The 17665-nt window shown below is 48.8% G+C and overlaps 1 protein-coding gene across 2 annotated transcripts; it reads left to right on the top strand.

The window, feature by feature from the left end:
• The first annotated feature begins 908 nt into the window (after positions 1 to 908).
• Positions 909 to 16651, top strand: TUBAL3 (tubulin alpha like 3). 2 transcript variants are annotated; one of them, XM_083461449.1, is made up of 4 exons: positions 909 to 1134; positions 9213 to 9456; positions 12797 to 12945; positions 15256 to 16651. In XM_083461449.1, exons 1-4 carry the CDS (start codon positions 1132 to 1134, stop codon positions 16234 to 16236), a joined length of 1377 nt encoding a protein of 458 aa, XP_083317575.1. In that variant the 5' UTR covers positions 909 to 1131; the 3' UTR covers positions 16237 to 16651. The 2 variants fall into 2 exon arrangements, with proteins under 2 accessions (XP_083317575.1, XP_083317576.1); XM_083461450.1 differs by lacking the exon at positions 909 to 1134 and adding an exon at positions 5966 to 6132.
• The last annotated feature ends 1014 nt before the right edge of the window (positions 16652 to 17665 follow it).

The raw sequence follows: 17665 nt of genomic DNA, 5'->3' as shown, positions 1-17665 counted from the left end.
CCTGAAATATCTTCATTGGCTCCCAAGCATGTTTCCAAGCACAATTCAAAGTGTTGGCGTTGACCTTTAAAACCCTAAACGGCCTCGGTCCAGTACAGTGGTGCCTCGCAAGACGAAATTAATCCGTTCCGCGAGTCTCTTCGTCTTGCGGTTTTTTCGTCTTGCGTAGCACGGCTATTAACGGCTTAGCGGCTTTAAGAAAAAGGAAACAAACTCGCAAGAACTCGCAAGACGTTTCGTCTTGCGAAGCAAGCCCATAGGGAAATTCGTCTTGCGGAACGACTAAAAAAAGGGAAAACTCTTTCGTCTTGCGCGTTTTTCATCTTGCGAGGCATTCGTCTTGCGAGCTACCACTGTATACCTGAAGGAGCATCTCCACTCCCATCATTCTACCACTGAGATCCAGCTCCGAGGGTCTTCTGGCGGTTCCCTCACTGCGAGAAGCAAAGCTACAGGGAACCAGGCAGAGGGCCTTCTTCGTAGTGGCGCCTGCCCTGTGGAACGCCCTCCCAGCAGATGTCAAGGCAATAAACAACTATTTTACTTTTAAAAGACATCTGAAGGCAGCCCTGTTTAGGGAAGTTTTTAATGTCTGATGCTGTATTGTTTTTAATATTCAGTTGGAAGCCGCCCAGAGTGGCTGGGGAAACCCAGCCAGATGGGTGGGATATAAATTAATAATAATAATAATAATAATAATAATAATAATAATAATAATAATAATAATATCACCACATTGGCAGTATTGGAAAACCGACACCTGTGGGTTCCCCACCACCACGAAAGTGTGCACAGTGCAGGATCCTTCGGGGGGGGGGGGGTCGGGACATAGTAGTCACTCCTTCCCCTGTTTTCTGAGGGATGCTCTCTGAAAGGATGTGAGGATTTCTCAGCAGCCGTTTAACTCCGAACCTGACAGCAAGCAGAGGCATAAGCCAGCAGCCAACTATTGCGGCCGATTCCAGCCTTTTCCTGGCATTTTTTGAAAAAGCGCCTCTGTTGCTTTAAATGAGGAGAGGACTTCATCTTCAGGTGGAGTCAATTCTTGCTGGGTTATAAATTTGCTGGGAGCCGAGAAAGCAGCTGGTTGTTGTTTTTTTGCTGGAATCTTAGCAAGCGTATAGAACCATTATGGTAAGCTGATGGCATTGTAGATTCTCCTTTGGATTTGAAACTGTCGCTTGAGTGCTGCATGTATGGATTTTATCTGGGCTGTGGATCTTTTTGAGAACTTTCAGTTAACTTTTCTGGAAGGGTTATTGATGAATACTTTTAAGCTCATTTGGGCTGGTGTTTGCTCCTTATAAGGTAAAAGCTAGGCTGTAGCAAAAGGGGAGTTTAGGGGGAGGGGGTCTTTTCCGCACACCCCTCCCCTTAGTTTTTCTCTGTTCAGGGGCTTAGCTGATCTTCTTGCAAAGTTGTGGGTCTCCTTTCTGACAGCTGAGCTCTCTTTTCCCTCTGGATCTTTAGAGGCATAAAATGTGTTCTTCTGCTGTAGAAAGTCCCGCTCTCGTTTTTTCCACCTCCCCTTTCCTCCTGCCCTTTACCCTACATTATTTCACACTTCAGTTATGAGCATGGTTTAGGTAGGAGATTACTGTACTTTTGCAGATTTCTCCCCCTTATTCCCCTCCCCTGTATAAGAGGAAACTGCCATATTGCCTTTGTCTACTCTAATCCCAAGGGCTGATATGGTAAAAGAATAGAGTCGCTCCCCCTTTCCAGAAAAAGAAAAAATATATATATTATTTGTGAATGTTTCAAAACTATAGACTCTGGGACAACCTCAAAAAAAAGTTTAGCTGAAACTTCTGGGAAGCTCTTCCAAAGGACTGCTGCTTGCATTTCATTTATTTATGCTAATCTTAATGGATTTTAATTAAGATAGCTGCTTAGGGGGTGTGGGGGGAGTCCAAAAATCTAGAGTGCTTTATCCCAAAAAGGAGATCCATTGTTGGTCTTTACTCGTGAGTAGGCCCAGGTCCATTGACAGGGCAGTTCTGGAAGTCTATATTGCATGAGCTGAATTTCTGAGCTGTGACTTCACTCCTTAACCCAGCAAAATTTTGGATTCAAAGACCTATTGTTCTCTTGTTATCAAGTTGCCCAGTTGAGTATTTGCATGGAAGTTTAACTAGGAAAACTTGCCAGTCCAACAGTGTTTAGTTGGAATTCCTGGAAGGGGAAGAAAAAAAAAACCCTGTACAATTTTGATCTTGTATGATCCTGGAGCAGAAAATGGATTAAGCTTTTTTATTATTATTTTAATTTTTTTAAGTTGGGGGGTGGTATGCTTTAACAGTTGCACGTGGAAGCCAAGAGACGGCTGTCCGCCGGCTGAGGATATCTTCTGCAATTCCAGACTGGCTTTCTTGCTCTGTGGTTGCGTCGGGAGCAGGTGCTACCACTTGGCAAACTGTTGAGAGAGAAGAAAAAGGGGAGTGGGGACTTCTCTTCTTTGCTGGCCGCAAGGAATGTCCTCTGAGTGACTCCAGCAAATTGGGACAGAAGAGCCACAATTAGAACTCCCATCGTACATAGATGGACTGTGGCGTGTTGCAGAGGGCAGCGTGAAAAGCAGCTGTCAGATCTGATGAGCAGAAGCTGGTGTGGTCATCTCGCATTTTGATCGCCTGTAGGCTTCCCGGGGCTGACCATTGTAGGATGAGGGAGGGAGGGAACGAAGGACTGGACAAACTCTCCTCTGATCCTTCGCGTTGTGTTCTTGACACATGACTCATAATCTCGCTGCAGTTGGAAGAACGAGGCTCAGGCTGTGGCTGACCGTAGTCATCTCACTGGGATAAAGCTTCTTTTAAAAAATGAATGCTGCTTCTGCTTTATTTCTCCGCCCAAAAAGCACGCATGTGTCATGGTCGCGGCATCTCAAATATGCTGAACAGATTTCGCCGGGTTTTACACCTGTTATTGAGGCGCTCTTGTCTCTCGGGCCATTTCTGGGCTCTGAACCAAAGTCTTGCCACAACTCCCTCTTAAAAAAACCAAAACCAAAAGGGAAGGCGCTATGTGGAGTCATCGAAAGTAACTGCGGGAGTTCAGCACAGCTGAATGGAAGTGGTATATAATATAATAATAATAATAATTTATTATTTATACCCCGCCCATCTGGCTGGGCTTCCCCAGCCACTCTGGGCGGCTTCCAAAAGAATATTAAAATACTATAATACATCAAACATTAAAAGCTTCCCTAAACAGGGCTGCCTTCAGATGTCTTCTAAAAGTCTGGTAGTTGTTGTTCTCTTTGACATCTGGTGGGAGGGTGTTCCACAGGGAAGGCGCCACTACCGAGAAGGCCCTCTGCCTGGTTCCCTGTAACTTGGCTTCTCGCAGTGAAGGAACTGCCAGAAGGCCCTCGGTGCTGGACCTCAGTGTCCGGGTAGAACGATGGAGGTGGAGACGCTCCTGCATTGTATGGTACTGCATTTATGGTCAACCAGGATGATCAGCCTGCTTCCATCAGTTTGGGGAGCTTCCAAGATGTTCCTAGTTTGGGGTAGGATTCCATTGCATAGCGGCCAATCCAGGTGGCGCAATTATAGTCGATCCGAGAGCTCGAGCCACAAACCTGCTTTGCCAAAAGCTTGGGCTTTTTTGCAAGAAGGAAAATGTCAGGAAGACGCGCTTGCTTTGATGCAACATCATCTCGCCTCCCCCTGCAAACAAGCCAGGACAAATGCACACTGACTAGCCAATGTTATCCAATCCCCTTGCAAACGAATCGGGATGAATGCTCAATATAAGAGACATCTGTAAGTGAAGTGCCCTTGGTTTGAAAAACAGAGCTCTTCAGCCAAATGTTTATTATCTGCTCTTCACCCTGAGGTCCCAGGGTGGGTTGTTGTTGTTTAGTCGTTTAGTCATGTCCAACTCTTCGTGACCCCCTGAACCAGAGCACGCCAGGCACTCCTGTCTTCCACTGCCTCCCGCAGTTTGGTCAAACTCATGTTGGTCTCTTTGAGAACACTATCCAACCATCTCGTCCTCTGTCGTCCCCTTCTCCTTGTGCCCTCCATCTTTCCCAACATCAGGGTCTTTTCAAGGGAGTCTTCTCTTGTGGTGTGGTGTGTGGTGTAGTGGTTAAGAGCAGTGGACTCGTAATCTGGTGAACCGGGTTCGCGTCTCCGCTTCTCCACATGCAGCTGCTGGATGACCTTAGGCTAGTCACACTTCTTTGAAGTCTCTCAGCCCCACTCACCTCATAGAGTGTTTGTTGTGGGGGAGGAAGGGAAAGGAGAATGTTAGCTGCTTTGAGACTCCTTCGGGTAGTGATAAAGCAGGATATCAAATCCAAACTCTTCTTCTTCTCTTCTTCTCATGAGGTGGCCAAAGTATTGGAGCCTCAGCTTCACGATCTGTCCTTCCAGTGAGCACTCAGGGCTGATTCCCTTCAGAATGGAGAGGTTGGATCTTCTTGCAGTCCATGGGACTCTCAAGAGTCTCCTCCAGCACCAGAATTCAAAAGCATCCATTCTTCGGCGATCAGCCTTCTTTATGGTCCAGCTCTCACTTCCATACATCACTACTGGGAAAACCAGAGCTTGAACTATATGGACCTTTGTCAGCAAGGTGATGTCTCTGCTTTTTTAGATGCTGTCTAGGGTGGGTTACAACAATTTACAATTACAACCCAGGGTGGGTTACAACCATTTAAAATACATCTTTTAACAATGATTTAAAAGCAAATGGTTAATGTTGCTGGCTATGAAATGACCCAGACCCTGCGATCCCCTGAGGCCCTTCTTTGTGTGGCTCCTCTTTGAGGGGTCTGGAGGGTGGCAGCACGAGAACGGGGCCTTTTCAATGGTGGCTCCCCAGTTGTGTAATGCTCTCCCCAGCTAGGCTTGCCTGGCGCCTTCCTTAAATATCTTTAGGCACCAGGCAAAAATGTTTCACTATAACCAAGCCTTTTGGCTGATTCACATTCTATGGCATCCATCTGTATCGGGAGACAATGGAGCAGTGCACCTCTCATAGCTGTCAACTTTTCCCTTTTCTTGTGAGGAATCCTATTCGGAATAAGGAAATTTCCCTTAAAAAAAGGGAAACGTTGACAGCTATGGCACCTCTGGGGGCTGAGGTCAAGATGTAGGAAGGTTGCAGCACCTGCTAGGGCTGCAGAGACGGATGTGGGAGAGATTACTGGTTTGTTTTTGTTTTATTACGTATTTTGTTTTTTATTATTATTAATATTTTATTAAGTTTTATCAATAAGAGAAATTCAGAAAAAATACATAAACAAAGAAATACAAAATCAAAATACAAAAATACAAACATTAAACACAAAAAAGAAAAAAGAATAAAAAGAAAAACACATATGGAAAAAAGCAAAACTCCCTCTTTTTTGATTTCTCATCTTTAGTTAACTTGTTTTCCTGACTTCCTCACGCCTCCGTTTTTTGTATCTTTTTTAAAAAATTGGTTCAGCAAGTTCGTATCCAATTTAGTTTCTCTATTTATCAATCCCATCTTACATTTTACCTTATTGCTAGAACTCCTTCAATTCATTTCAACGTCATCAGCATTCAAAAATTTTACAGTGTTTCTGTAAATAAGTTTTAAATTTACTCCAATCTTCTTCCACCGACTCTTCTCCCTGGTCTCGGATTCTGCCAGTCATTTCCGCCATTTCCATATAGTTATTAGTTGCATTTGCCATTCTTCCAGAGTGGGTAGGTCTTGTGTCTTCCAGTGCTTTTTGTTTTATTACGTATTTTGTGTCCTCGTTTTGTATTTTTCTGTCGTGAGCCACCCTATGATCTTTGGATGAAGGGCGGTATACAGTTTTAATAAATACTGTACTTTTCCATGTATAAGACTATGTTTTTTTTCTGTAAAAAATCATGCTGAAAAATGGGAGTCGTCTTACGCATGGGTAGTGCATAGGGGGGACGTTTGATTGGTTGCTGCCGAGGCTGTCAGCGGCTATTGTGCATGTTATTGGTTGCTGCATCAATGGATGATGTTGATTGGCTGACACTTTGGCAGTTGGGTGTGCGATTGGCAGCTTCTGCCGGCGATGGGGCAGATGGGAGGTGGATTTAGTGACCCCTGCGGTTGAGCGATTTTTGGCAATCCCCCCTGATAAAAGCTCAATAACTCTGGGTAAAAAAGGTAAAGGTAAAGGGACCCCTGACTATTAGGTCCAGTCATGGCCGACTCTGGGGTTGTGGCGCTCATCTCGCTTTACTGGTCGAGGGAGCCGGCGTACAGCTTCCGGGTCACGTGGCCAGCAGGACTAAGCCGCTTCTGGCGAACCAGAGCAGTGCACGGAAATGCCATTTACCTACCCGCCGGAGTGGTACCTATTTATCTACTTGCACTTTGACGTGCTTTCAAACTGCTAGGTTGGCAGGAGCAGGGATTGAGCAACGGGAGCTCACCCGGTGCGGGGATTCGAACCACCGGCCTTCTGATCGGCAAGTCCTAGGCTCTGTGATTTAACCCACAGCGCCACCCGCATCCCTCTGGGTAATTCCCCCTAAAAAGCTCAACAACTCTGTGGCATCTTTAATTTTGAGTCCCCCCAAATAGGGGTTGTCTTATACATGGGGGCGTCTTATAGATGGAAAAGTACACTAATAATATTTGAAATTGGTATGTAAAACTGAATTTTGCTCAGCTACGCCTGATTCCACACGTGTGTGTGTGTGTGTGTGTGTGTGTGTGTCTGTGTGTCTGTGTCTCTGTCTCTGTCTCTCGCAATCTTCTCTCCTCCTCCTCTGGATTATGTTGTCTTCTGGACGCGTTAGTCCTCCTCACCATCACCACAAAATACAACTCATCTTTGGCCTTCTGCCCCAGACTCCTGCCTCCTCCTTTCTTAGACTCTCTGATTTGAGCAGCGCAGGCAACAGTAGTTAAGCTTTTCCCAGGGACGGGGGATTAAATTTGATTCCGTTCACATTTAAAGGCAGGCTTGCTGAATCAGCATTCGCTTTGCAAAAATGCGAATAGTAGGCAAAATTGCATCGAAAAATGTATATAGTAGGAGAAAGTCACACGAAACGCTGGCAAACTTTCCTGAAGACTTTAAAAAAATATATTCACAAACTGGTGTAGAAATGATTGGAAAAAATGAAAAGCCAAGGTAGCGAAACACACACACATTTTCCCATCCCTGACTCTCCTGGCTGCCCTGTCCCTTTGTGACATCACAGAAGCTCATCCAATCCAGGCCGGAGGCTCCAGCCACAAAGAGTCTCTGGCATAGCAAACTGCAGCATAGATTTTTATTGCAGTTAAGGTCTATTATTGATTGCTGGCCACAAAAGATAAGGATGGAATCTCTTTAGGAATAATGGGGTTGTTTTAAACACGTGGCTATCATAAGACCAAGGGTTTATCAGCCGAGCTGGGGGAGGGAATCACATCTGGCAACCAATGTGCCCCTTTGGTTTCAGATAGTACACAGGTAGACGAGTCTAAAAAGCCTGGGATACAAATTTTCATGGCCCTCTAGCAACTACGGTGGCTCATTTACCAGGACGAATGTATTTAGCATTAACAATGGAAGTTTGCACTCTCGTTCTGTCCAAACGAAGCCTCCTGGGGTATCTTTTGCTCTAGGATACACCTGAATATAAGGACGCGGGTGGTGCTGTGGTCTAAACCACTGAGCCTCTTGGGCTTGCTGATCGGAAGGTCGGCGGTTCGAATCCCCGTGACAGGGTGAGCTCCTGTTGCTCGGTCCCTGCTCCTGCCAACCTAGCAGTTGGAAAGCACGTCAAAGTGCAAGTAGATAAATAGGAACCGGTCCGGCGGGAAGGTAAACGGCGTTGGCAGGAGCAGGGACTGAGCAACGGGAGCTCACCCCGTCGCGGGTATTCGAACTGCCAAACTTCTGGTCGGCAAGCCCTAGGCTCTGTGGTTTAACCTACAGCGCCACCCGCGTCCCTTGACTAGTATAGAATAGAATAGTATAGAATGATATTAAATATCAGCATATAAAAATTAAACAGAAATCCACTCCTAACAATCACAATAAATAATTTCTAAAGTACAATCAATAAACCAACGGCAAGCCGCATCTTTATAGCCAGTGCAGCATAATGGCTAGAGCATCAGATTAGGAGCAAGAAGCGGGTTCAAATCCCCACTTGGCCATAAAGCTCGCAGAGTGACCTCTCAGGCTTTTGTGGGGATTAAATGGGGTGCCCCCCATCTTGTGCACCCCCCCATCTGTGCACTGCAGACCTCACTGGGATTTCCCCCACTACAGTGGTACCTCGGGTTAAGTACTTAATTCGTTCCAGAGGTCCGTTCTTAACCTGAAACTGTTCTTAACCTGAAGCACCACTTTAGCTAATGGGGCCGCCCGCTGCTGCCGCGCCGCCGGAGCACGATTTCTGTTCTCATCCTGAAGCAAAGTTCTTAACCTTAGGCACTATTTCTGGGTTAGTGGAGTCTGTAACCTGAAGCGTATGTAACCCGAGGTACCACTGTATTAAATAAGAGAGAATCGGTGTTGTGCCAAGAATTTGCCCCAAGGTTATGCTCAGTCCAACCTCAGCCCAGTATCCCTGAATGAGCGTCTCCACCCCCATCGTTCTGCCCGGACGCTGAGGTCCAGCTCCGAGGGCCTTCTGGCGGTTCCCTCGCTGCGAGAAGCCAAGTTACAGGGAACCAGGCAGAGGGCCTTCTCGGTGGTGGCGCCCTCCCTGGGGAACACCCTCCCACCAGATGTCAAAGAGAACAACAACTACCGGACTTTTAGAAGACATCTGAAGGCAGCCCTGTTTAGGGAAGCTTTTAATGTTTGATGCATTACTGTATTTTAATATTTTGTTGGAAGCCGCCCAGAGAGGCTGGGGAAGCCCAGCCAGATGGGCGGGGTATAAATAATAAAGTATTATTATTATTATTATTATTATTATTATTATTTTATTTATTTATTTATTTATTACAGTGGTACCTCAGGTTAAGTACTTAATTCGTTCCAGAGGTCCGTTCTTAACCTGAAACTGTTCTTAACCTGAAGCACTACTTTAGCTAATGGGGCCGCTCGCTGCTGCCGCGCCGCCGGAGCACGATTTCTGTTCTCATCCTGAAGCAAAGTTCTTAACCTGAAGCACTATTTCTGGGTTAGCAGATTCTGTAACCTGAAGCGTATGCAACCTGAGGTACCACTGTATTATTATTCTTGCTGGTGAAGGGTGTTTAAGCATCTTTCTCTCTGTCCCCTTCCATTCCAGAGGGAGTGCCTGTCGATCCACATTGGGCAAGCTGGAGTGCAAATGGGCAATGCCTGCTGGGAGCTCTACTGCCTGGAACATGGGATTCAGACAGACGGCACCATCGCCGGGAACCAGGCAGCTCCCAAAATCCTGCCAGAGACGGAGCAGGTGGACGCTTCTTTCGAGACGTTCTTCTGCGAGACTGCGTCCGGGAAGCATGTGCCCAGGGCAGTCTTCATTGACTTGGAACCGACTGTCATAGGTAATCTGCCGAGATCCACTGGGATGAAAACGACCTCTGGGACGTTTTGTCACTGTCCAGTAGTGAGTGCTGCCAACTCACCTAGGCGCAAGACACAGAGAGCTGCCTTGGGGCTCACCCAAACTTCTTTGTTTCAAAGAACAGGTCTGGGCTTTAAAGCACTGCATCCAAGCACTCCCTGGGAATACAGACTCTTTAGCAGCAAATGGAGCAAACAGCAATCCAAATTGCTGTTTCTTCCACTTCAGCTTTAAAGAGCGGGTTTTCAGGCATGAGAATTTTCCAGTTCTACCAGTACATGCAGGGACCTTTTGCATGGGAAGTACCGTATTTTTCGCTCTATAGGATGCACTGGACCATAGGCCGCACCGGACAATAGGAGGGGGAGAACAGGGGGGGGAATTTCTCCCCCTCTCTGCTCAGCGCCCCTCCAGCGAAGTGGCAGGAGAAACTGAGCCCCTTCCATTTCTCCCCCTGCTTCGCTGAAGGGGCGCCGCACAGAGAGGGAAAACTGTGCAGCGCCTCTCCAGCGAAGCAAAGCCTGGAGAGCAAGAGGGATCGGTGTGCACCGACCCCTCTCGCTATCCAGGCTTCAGGAGACCATTTGCAAGGCTTCGGAGCACGGCGGGAACTCCTGCTGTGCTCTGAAGGCTTGCAGATAGCTGCCTGAAGCCCCCGGAGCGCAGCGGGAGTTCCCTGCGCTCCGGGGGCTTTAGGCGGCTTCAGCGAAAGCAACGCGAAGCCTCCGGAGCGCGGGGGGAGCTCTCCCTCTGCACTTCAGAGGCTTCACGTTGCTATCGCTGAAGCCAAGGAGCCTGCATTCGCTCCATAGGACGCACACACATTTCCCCTTCATTTTTGGAGGGGGAAAACTGCGTCCTATAGAGCGAAAAATACGGTATGTACAGGGCCACTAGGCTACTAGTCATACCTCATGTTACATTTGCTTCAGGTTGCACGTTTTCAGGTTGCATCCCGCGGCAACTTGGAAGTACCGGAAAGGGTTACTTCCGGGTTTCGCCGCATGCGCATGCGCAGACGTGCAAAATGGCATCATGCGCAGAAGTGGCGAATCGCGACCCGTGCACGCACACAGGTTGCGTTCTTTTCAGGTTGCGAACAGGCCTCCAGAACAGATCCTGTTCGCAACCAGAGGTACCACAGTACCGTCCTTGCCACTTTTGCTGGCAAGGCTGCTGTGCCTTTCAAATCTGTATTATTGGTGGGGATGTAAGTTGTCCAGCTATTTTTATGTTTGGAGACTTCAAGTACAGCTGTGCCTTGGATCCCTAACACTTTGGTACTAGGATGCTTTGGCTCCCGAACGCCGCAAACCCGGAAGTGAGTGTTCCAGTTTGCGAACGTTCTTTGGAACCTGAATGTCCGATGGGGACAATCCACGGCTTCCAATTGGCTGCGGGAGCTTCTTGAGGCAATCAGAAGCTGCGCTTTGGTTTCCGAACGTTTAGGAAGTTGAATGGACTTCTGGAACAGATTCCATTTGACTTCTGAGGTACGACTGTAAACTACTTTCCTTGCATTGTGTTCTCTTGCTAGGATTTGACAAAGTTGCAGCATATGATTAAATAAAGCAGTGCCGTAGCTACGGGGAGACTACTTGAATTTTTTGCCCCCCGGGGGGGGAAGCCTCCAGAGGGGTGCTATTGAGGCTCCCAGCTTCTGTGTGTGTACGCAAATGTGTGTGAAGGGTGGTGAGTGCCAAACTGGGTCTTTGACCCGGGTGAAGTAGTCTAGGTTTGCCCCTGAAATAATGGGTTACAATTCCGGGGGTGAGTCTAATGTACAGTGGTACCTCTGGATACGAACGGGATCCGTTCTGGAGCTCTATTTGCATCCTGAAGTAAACGTATGATGCGACTGCGCGGGTCGCGTTTCGCTGCTTCCGCGCATGCACGCGACATCATTGTTACTTCCGGGTCGCCGCGGAGTGCAACCCAAAAATACTTAACTTGAAGCTACTTCAACCCGAGGTATGACTGTAGAAGCAAACTACATCACTTCCTTTGGATTTTCGTGAAAGTAGGCAAACAGTTAGAGGCAGGACAAACATGGCGCCCTGCAGATGTTGAGGACTCAAACTCCCAACAACAGGGCCAATGGCAAGAGGTGTTGGAGGGTACTCCATATTAGAGTAACAAAGGGCATTTTCCTATTTATTGTGCCTGTGGACTCCCTCTTATCCATGGGTGGGCAAACTAAAGCCATGGGGCCGGCTCCGGCCCAATTGCCTTCTGGATCCGGCCCGCGGATGGTCCGGGAATTGCCGTGTGGATCAGCATGGGGATTCTGATCATCCAGGCTGCGCCATTCCCCCCCTCCCACGACGGTGCATCCTCCCTCCCTCCTCCTGGCTTCTCCCTGCCCTGCCTAGAGGAGGAAGGGGGCTGGGCTTTGTTGCGCCACAATAGGCTGAGCGCCATTTTAAGCAGCCCCTCTCCAGAGCCAGCAATTTTGCGCCGCTCATCGTCCCTCCACCGCCACCCCCAGCCCCTGCCGCTCGCAAGGGACAGGAGCTGCGGGTAGCTGAGCACTATTTAAAGCAGAGCAGCCCCTCTCTGGAGACAGCCCTTTAGTGCCGCAATGCGCTCTACGTGGGGCTACCTTTGAAGGTGACCCGGAAACTGCAATTAATCCAGAATGCGGCAGCTAGACTGCTGACTGGGAGCAGCCGCCAAGACCACATAACACCGGTTCTGAGAGATCGGCATTGGCTCCCAGTACGTTTCCGAGCACAATTCAAAGTGTTGGTGCTGACCTTTAAAGCCCTAAACGGCCTCGGCCCAGTACACCTGAAGGAGCGTCTCCACCCCCATCGTTCAGCCCAGACACTGAGATCCAGCGCCGAGGGCCTTCTGGCAGTTCCCTCCCTGCGAGAAGTGAGGTTGCAGGGAACCAGACAGAGGGCCTTCTCGGTGGTGGCGCCTACCCTGTGGAACGCCCTCCCCCCTTTCAAAAGGCATCTGAAGGTAGCCCTGTTTAGGGAAGTTTTTAATATTTAATGCTGTATTGTTTTTAAACACTCGATTGGGAGCCACCCAGAGTGGCTGGGGAAACTCAGCCAGATGGGCGGGGTATAAATAAAAAAATATTACCGTACTATTGTTATTATTATCCTGTCACCGCCATCTCCAGCCTCTGCCGCTCACAAGGCACAGGTAAGCAGCCACCGGAGCTCGTCTGGTGCTGTGGAGAAGGGAGGGGACAGTTGGTGGGGGGATTCCCCCCCCATATAGTCCGCCCCCCCAAAGTCTGAGGGACAGTGGACCAGCTCCCTGCGAAAAAAGTTTGCTGACCCCTGCTCTTACCTCTCTCCCTACAGATGAAATCCGCACAGGGCCTTATCACTCCCTCTTCCATCCCGAACAGCTGATCAGCGGCAAGGAAGACGCAGCCAACAACTATGCCCGAGGCCACTACACCATCGGGAAGGAGATCATTGACACAGTCCTGGGCAGGATTCGCAAAATGGTTAAGTTTCCCCTGCACACACACACACACACATGCTAACGCCATAGGATGGCATAAAAGCTTAATTCACAAATCTTCATAGCCAGGCTGGAGCCAAACACAGGAAACCATCTTAATAAAAAGTCAGGCCATCTTGTCTGCCCATCCCAGAGTTGTCTACATTTTTTGGCTGGCATGACCTTCCGACGCCTTGCTCAGAGGTCCTTCCCATCACCTGATCTCTTATCTGGAGGCACATGGGATGGGTTTTGGTGCACAGTGTTGTGAACTGGTCTGATGGGGAAAGTGGCAAGGCTGGTCCAAACATGCTGGAGCACAGGCAGCTCCGAGTGAGCAGATAGGGGCCTTTTATGCCTTTGTATCCAGGCTCCTCCCCCTTGAGAGAGCTTCAGAGCCTTAAAGAGTCAACCTCTGGCTTGAAGGTGGTGGCCACGCCGTCAGCAGGCCACAGCCTCCCTCCTAATGTGCTGCTGGACTGGTGATGAGCGGTGCAAGGCATCCAGGCTCTGGCCCAAGAGGCCTTGGTGGTCTGGGAAGCTCCACTGGAAGTTCTTGTCCAGCTGCCTCACGTGCAATGGCCTCCCTATCTTCAGCAGTCAGCTCTGGGTCCTGACCCCAGACCCTGCTCCACATCTTGTGCCCTGCAGCCTCCGACTCCGTGTCCAGGTCTGCTTTGCATTGCACCACTCTGGGCTCCTTCCAATGTCCAGAAGATCAGTGATTATGCTACCTAGAGGATCCCACTTCCGGTGTTTCTAACATCTCAAATGGTTTGCTTTTAGGAGTAATGGTTAAATGGAACTCTGACTTAGAAGAGGTACTCCTTGACTCTTGGGATCACTGAGTGTTTTCTCTCAAATGCCCTGCTGCTTTAAGGTGGGCTATGTTCAGGTGCCACAAACCTAGTCCTTGAAACCACGGTTTGGCAACTTGGGAATGTGTCGTGGGTTCCCTCCGTCTCCACTTCCTGGTTTTCTCCCATCACAGTTTGCTGTTGTAGCCTTATTGGAGTTCACCAATTGGGTCTGCGTTGCTCCGGGACAGGAGGAAGGAAGTCAAAATGACACCGAGTTGGTTCAAAGAAAGAGTTTATTCTGCTCTCCGGATAGCAGAAGGCACTTGCGTGGTCAGTCCACAGCAAGTCCAAAGAAATGGCAGGTTTCATGCAGTTTATATATCCTCCAGGCAACCTCTCACTCCTCCCTTAGGAGCCCAACCACGTCGGCCTACATACGCAGGTTGACATCACATATGTTCCTGCACTGGTACTCTCAACCATAAAAGGATATTCCTCTTCCTACTCTTATCTGGGAGAATAGGTCATCATCTGCGGGAACACGCTCTGGCGCTGTTCCCAGATTGGGTCTGTGTGTCAGAGTGTGTCCAGGACGTAAGATAAAGCACAGACGTGTCTTCTCTCTGTCCTGTTCTACTACTGGTACAGTGAAGGCCATAGTTGCTGTCACAACTGATAAAGGAGAGGGCTCTGAGCACTTGTCTATACAGCCGGGCTTTTGTTTATGCATTGAGCTCAGAGATCAAGTTACAGTGGTGCCCCGCAAGACGAATGCCTTGCAAGACGGAAAACCCGCTAGACGAAAGGGTTTTCCGTTTTGGAGGTGCTTCGCAAAACGAATTTCCTATGGGCTTGCTTCGCAAGACGAAAATGTCTTGCGAGTTCCTGCGGGGTTTTTTTCCTCCCCCCCCCTTTTTCCCAAGCCACTAAGCCACTTATCAGCTGATCCGCTAAGCTGCTTATCAGCTGATCCGCTAAGCTGCTTAACAGCTGATCCGCTAAGCCGCTTATCAGCTGATCCGCTAAGCCACTAAACCGCTTATCAGCTGATCCGCTAAGCCGCTAAGCCGCTAATAGCGCTAATCCGCTAAGCCCGCTAATAGCGCTAATCCGCTAAACCACTAATGGGCTTGCTTCGCAAGACGAAAAAACCGCAAGACGAAGAGACTCGCGGAACGGATTCTTTTCGTCTTGCGAGGCACCACTGTAATGGATTTTTAGCTAAGGAAAAATAGAGATTTTGGTGCAGTTTCAAACTGCCTGCACAGTCAGTTTTGGGTTTTGGAAACCCATTCCTTCACTGTGATACCCCAACCGGGCAAACCATGGTTAGCACCTAAACCTGGTCCTCTGGTGATAGGTAGAGCTTTGTGCATATGTACATGATTGCATAGCTGTTGTCTGTGAGGCCTTGAGTGCACAGCTTCAGGGAAAGACGAGCAACGTTCTTACTAACCGAGCTGTTATATTGCCAACAGCCATCGCTAATAACCAAATTTCTCTTCCTGATGCAGGCTGACCAATGCAGCGGCCTCCAAGGTTTCTTGGTCTTCCACAGCTTCGGCGGAGGAACAGGGTCAGGCTTCACTTCGCTCCTGATGGAGCGACTCTCGGTGGAGTACAGCAAGAAGTCAAAACTGGAGTTCTCCGTGTATCCTGCCCCCCAGGTCTCCACGGCCGTCGTGGAGCCCTACAACTCCATCCTGACCACCCACACCACCCTGGAGCACTCCGACTGCTCGTTCATGGTGGACAACGAAGCCATCTATGACATCTGCAACCGCAACCTTGACATCGAACGCCCCACCTACACCAACCTCAACAGGTTGATCGGGCAGATCGTCTCGTCCGTGACTGCTTCCTTGAGGTTCAACGGCGCCCTGAACGTCGACCTGATAGAATTCCAGACCAACCTGGTGCCTTACCCCAGGATCCACTTCCCCTTGACCACCTACGCCCCCATCATCTCGGCCGAGAAGGCCTACCATGAGCAGCTCTCTGTGCCGGAGATCACCAATGCCTGCTTCGAGTTCTCCAACCAGATGGTGAAGTGTGACCCGCGCCGGGGCAAATACATGGCTTGTTGCCTGCTCTACCGGGGGGACGTGGTGCCCAAGGATGTCAACGCGGCCATTGCGGCCATCAAGACCAGGAGGTCCATCCAGTTTGTGGACTGGTGTCCCACTGGCTTCAAGGTGGGCATCAACTACCAGCCGCCGACGGTGGTGCCCGGAGGAGACCTGGCAAAGGTGCAGCGGGCTGTCTGCATGCTGAGCAACACCACCGCCATCGCGGAGGCCTGGGCCCGGCTGGACCACAAGTTCGACCTGATGTATGCCAAGAGGGCCTTTGTCCACTGGTACGTTGGGGAGGGCATGGAGGAAGGGGAGTTCTCCGAAGCCCGGGAGGACCTGGCTGCCCTGGAGAAGGATTACGAGGAAGTCGGGAGGGATTCTGCGGACGGGGAGGAAGAGGATGCTGAGGAAGAATATTAAACCCAAGGCCATGCATCTGTATGGGCCAAACCTGCATGCAACTGGGCTAAGATGGGGAGGTGAACCAAACCTGTTGACTCTTTCTTTAAAAAAAAAACACCAACGCCCCATAATAAACATTACTGTATCTCTTACAAGACTTGTGTAGCGTAAGGACTCTTTTAACACATTGTACTTTGTTTAGAAGGCACTTCCTTGTAGCTTTTTGAATCTTTACTTCCTATCTTAGAATTATGTGAAATTAACTCTTTCGAGTGCGGATTTTGGAGGGGGCGGCTCCAGGAGAGGCTTGGCTGTCCTGTATCACTTCTGCACACTCGAGAATGGGTAAGGGGGGGGGGAGTACCCTTTATTATTAGAAGACGCTGTGATCTGCTTCTTTGTACTTTAATAATAAAAAAGTGGAACAACTCTAGTATGGGAGCTTCCTTTCCGATGCATATCCCTAATCTGGTTTGGGATCACACCAGTGGGGGGGGGTGTTAAAAGCCCTTAACCCGCCCCCTCTGCAACGCCAGGGTCCAAATTGAGGCTGCTGTGCTTGATTTTTTAAAAACCAAGTTGTGCTGTTGTGTCTAGTTTGGCCCTTATATTCATTAACACAGTGTTCCCCAAACGTACAGTAATTGCATATTCCTTTTGAGAGTTTAGTCTTACCAGCATACTGCTGATTTGGGAGTAGTTCTAATAATACTATTTTGAAACTGAAATACTTTGTCACTTGTACAACTTGTATACAGTTAGATTAACATGAGCACCCCCCACTCGGTTCTCTTAGTCTTAATTCCCCTTGTTTACTCACGCACACCCACCAAACCCAAAAGTCAGTTGCCCTGTTGTTATCTTTTCATTCAGCAGCCTAACAGCCCACGGATAGAAGCTGTTCTTTACCCTGTTGGCGCGACTAATCATGCTTCTATATATCTTCTGCCTGAGGGCAGGAGATCAAGAAAGTGCCGGCCAGGGTGTGAATCATCCCTGAGAATTTTCCTTACTCTCCTGAGGCAACGTTCTTCTGCTATTTCATCCAGTGGTTTCACGGGACAGCCCATAATATCTTGTCCTGTATTCACCACCCTCTGTAGGCACTTCCTATCAGTTGATGTCAAACTAGCGTACCACACCGTGTTGCAGTATGAAAGGACACTTTCTATTGTGGACCGGTAGAAGGGGATCATCAGATGTTGATTGACATCTTTCTTCCGCAATATTTTGTCTCGGCTAGTTCAAATACAATATCACACACACACACACACTATAAATTACGTTATGATAAAGTAAAGAAATTCAGCCATGTACCCTTTGAAATCCTTTTGCATCCCTGCTGGGATGTGTGCCGCACACTTTGGAAAACACTGCATTAGTGTACTGCACTTCCCTGCATTTCTGTGCAATCATGAAGACTAGGAACTTGTAATGAAAGCCAAAT

This window comes from Podarcis liolepis, assembly GCF_965112155.1.
Source record: "Podarcis liolepis genome assembly, chromosome: 10".
Classification (NCBI taxonomy): Eukaryota; Metazoa; Chordata; class Lepidosauria; order Squamata; family Lacertidae; genus Podarcis; species Podarcis liolepis.
The sequence above is the reverse complement of the archived record's forward strand: the minus strand, read 5'-3'. Positions and strand labels throughout refer to the sequence as shown.

Coding starts and splice junctions, on each gene's coding strand:
- TUBAL3 (XM_083461449.1), top strand. Junction 9,457..12,796: donor CTTGGAACCGACTGTCATAG/GTAATCTGCCGA, acceptor CTCTCCCTACAG/ATGAAATCCGCACAGGGCCT. Junction 12,946..15,255: donor TGGGCAGGATTCGCAAAATG/GTTAAGTTTCCC, acceptor TTCCTGATGCAG/GCTGACCAATGCAGCGGCCT.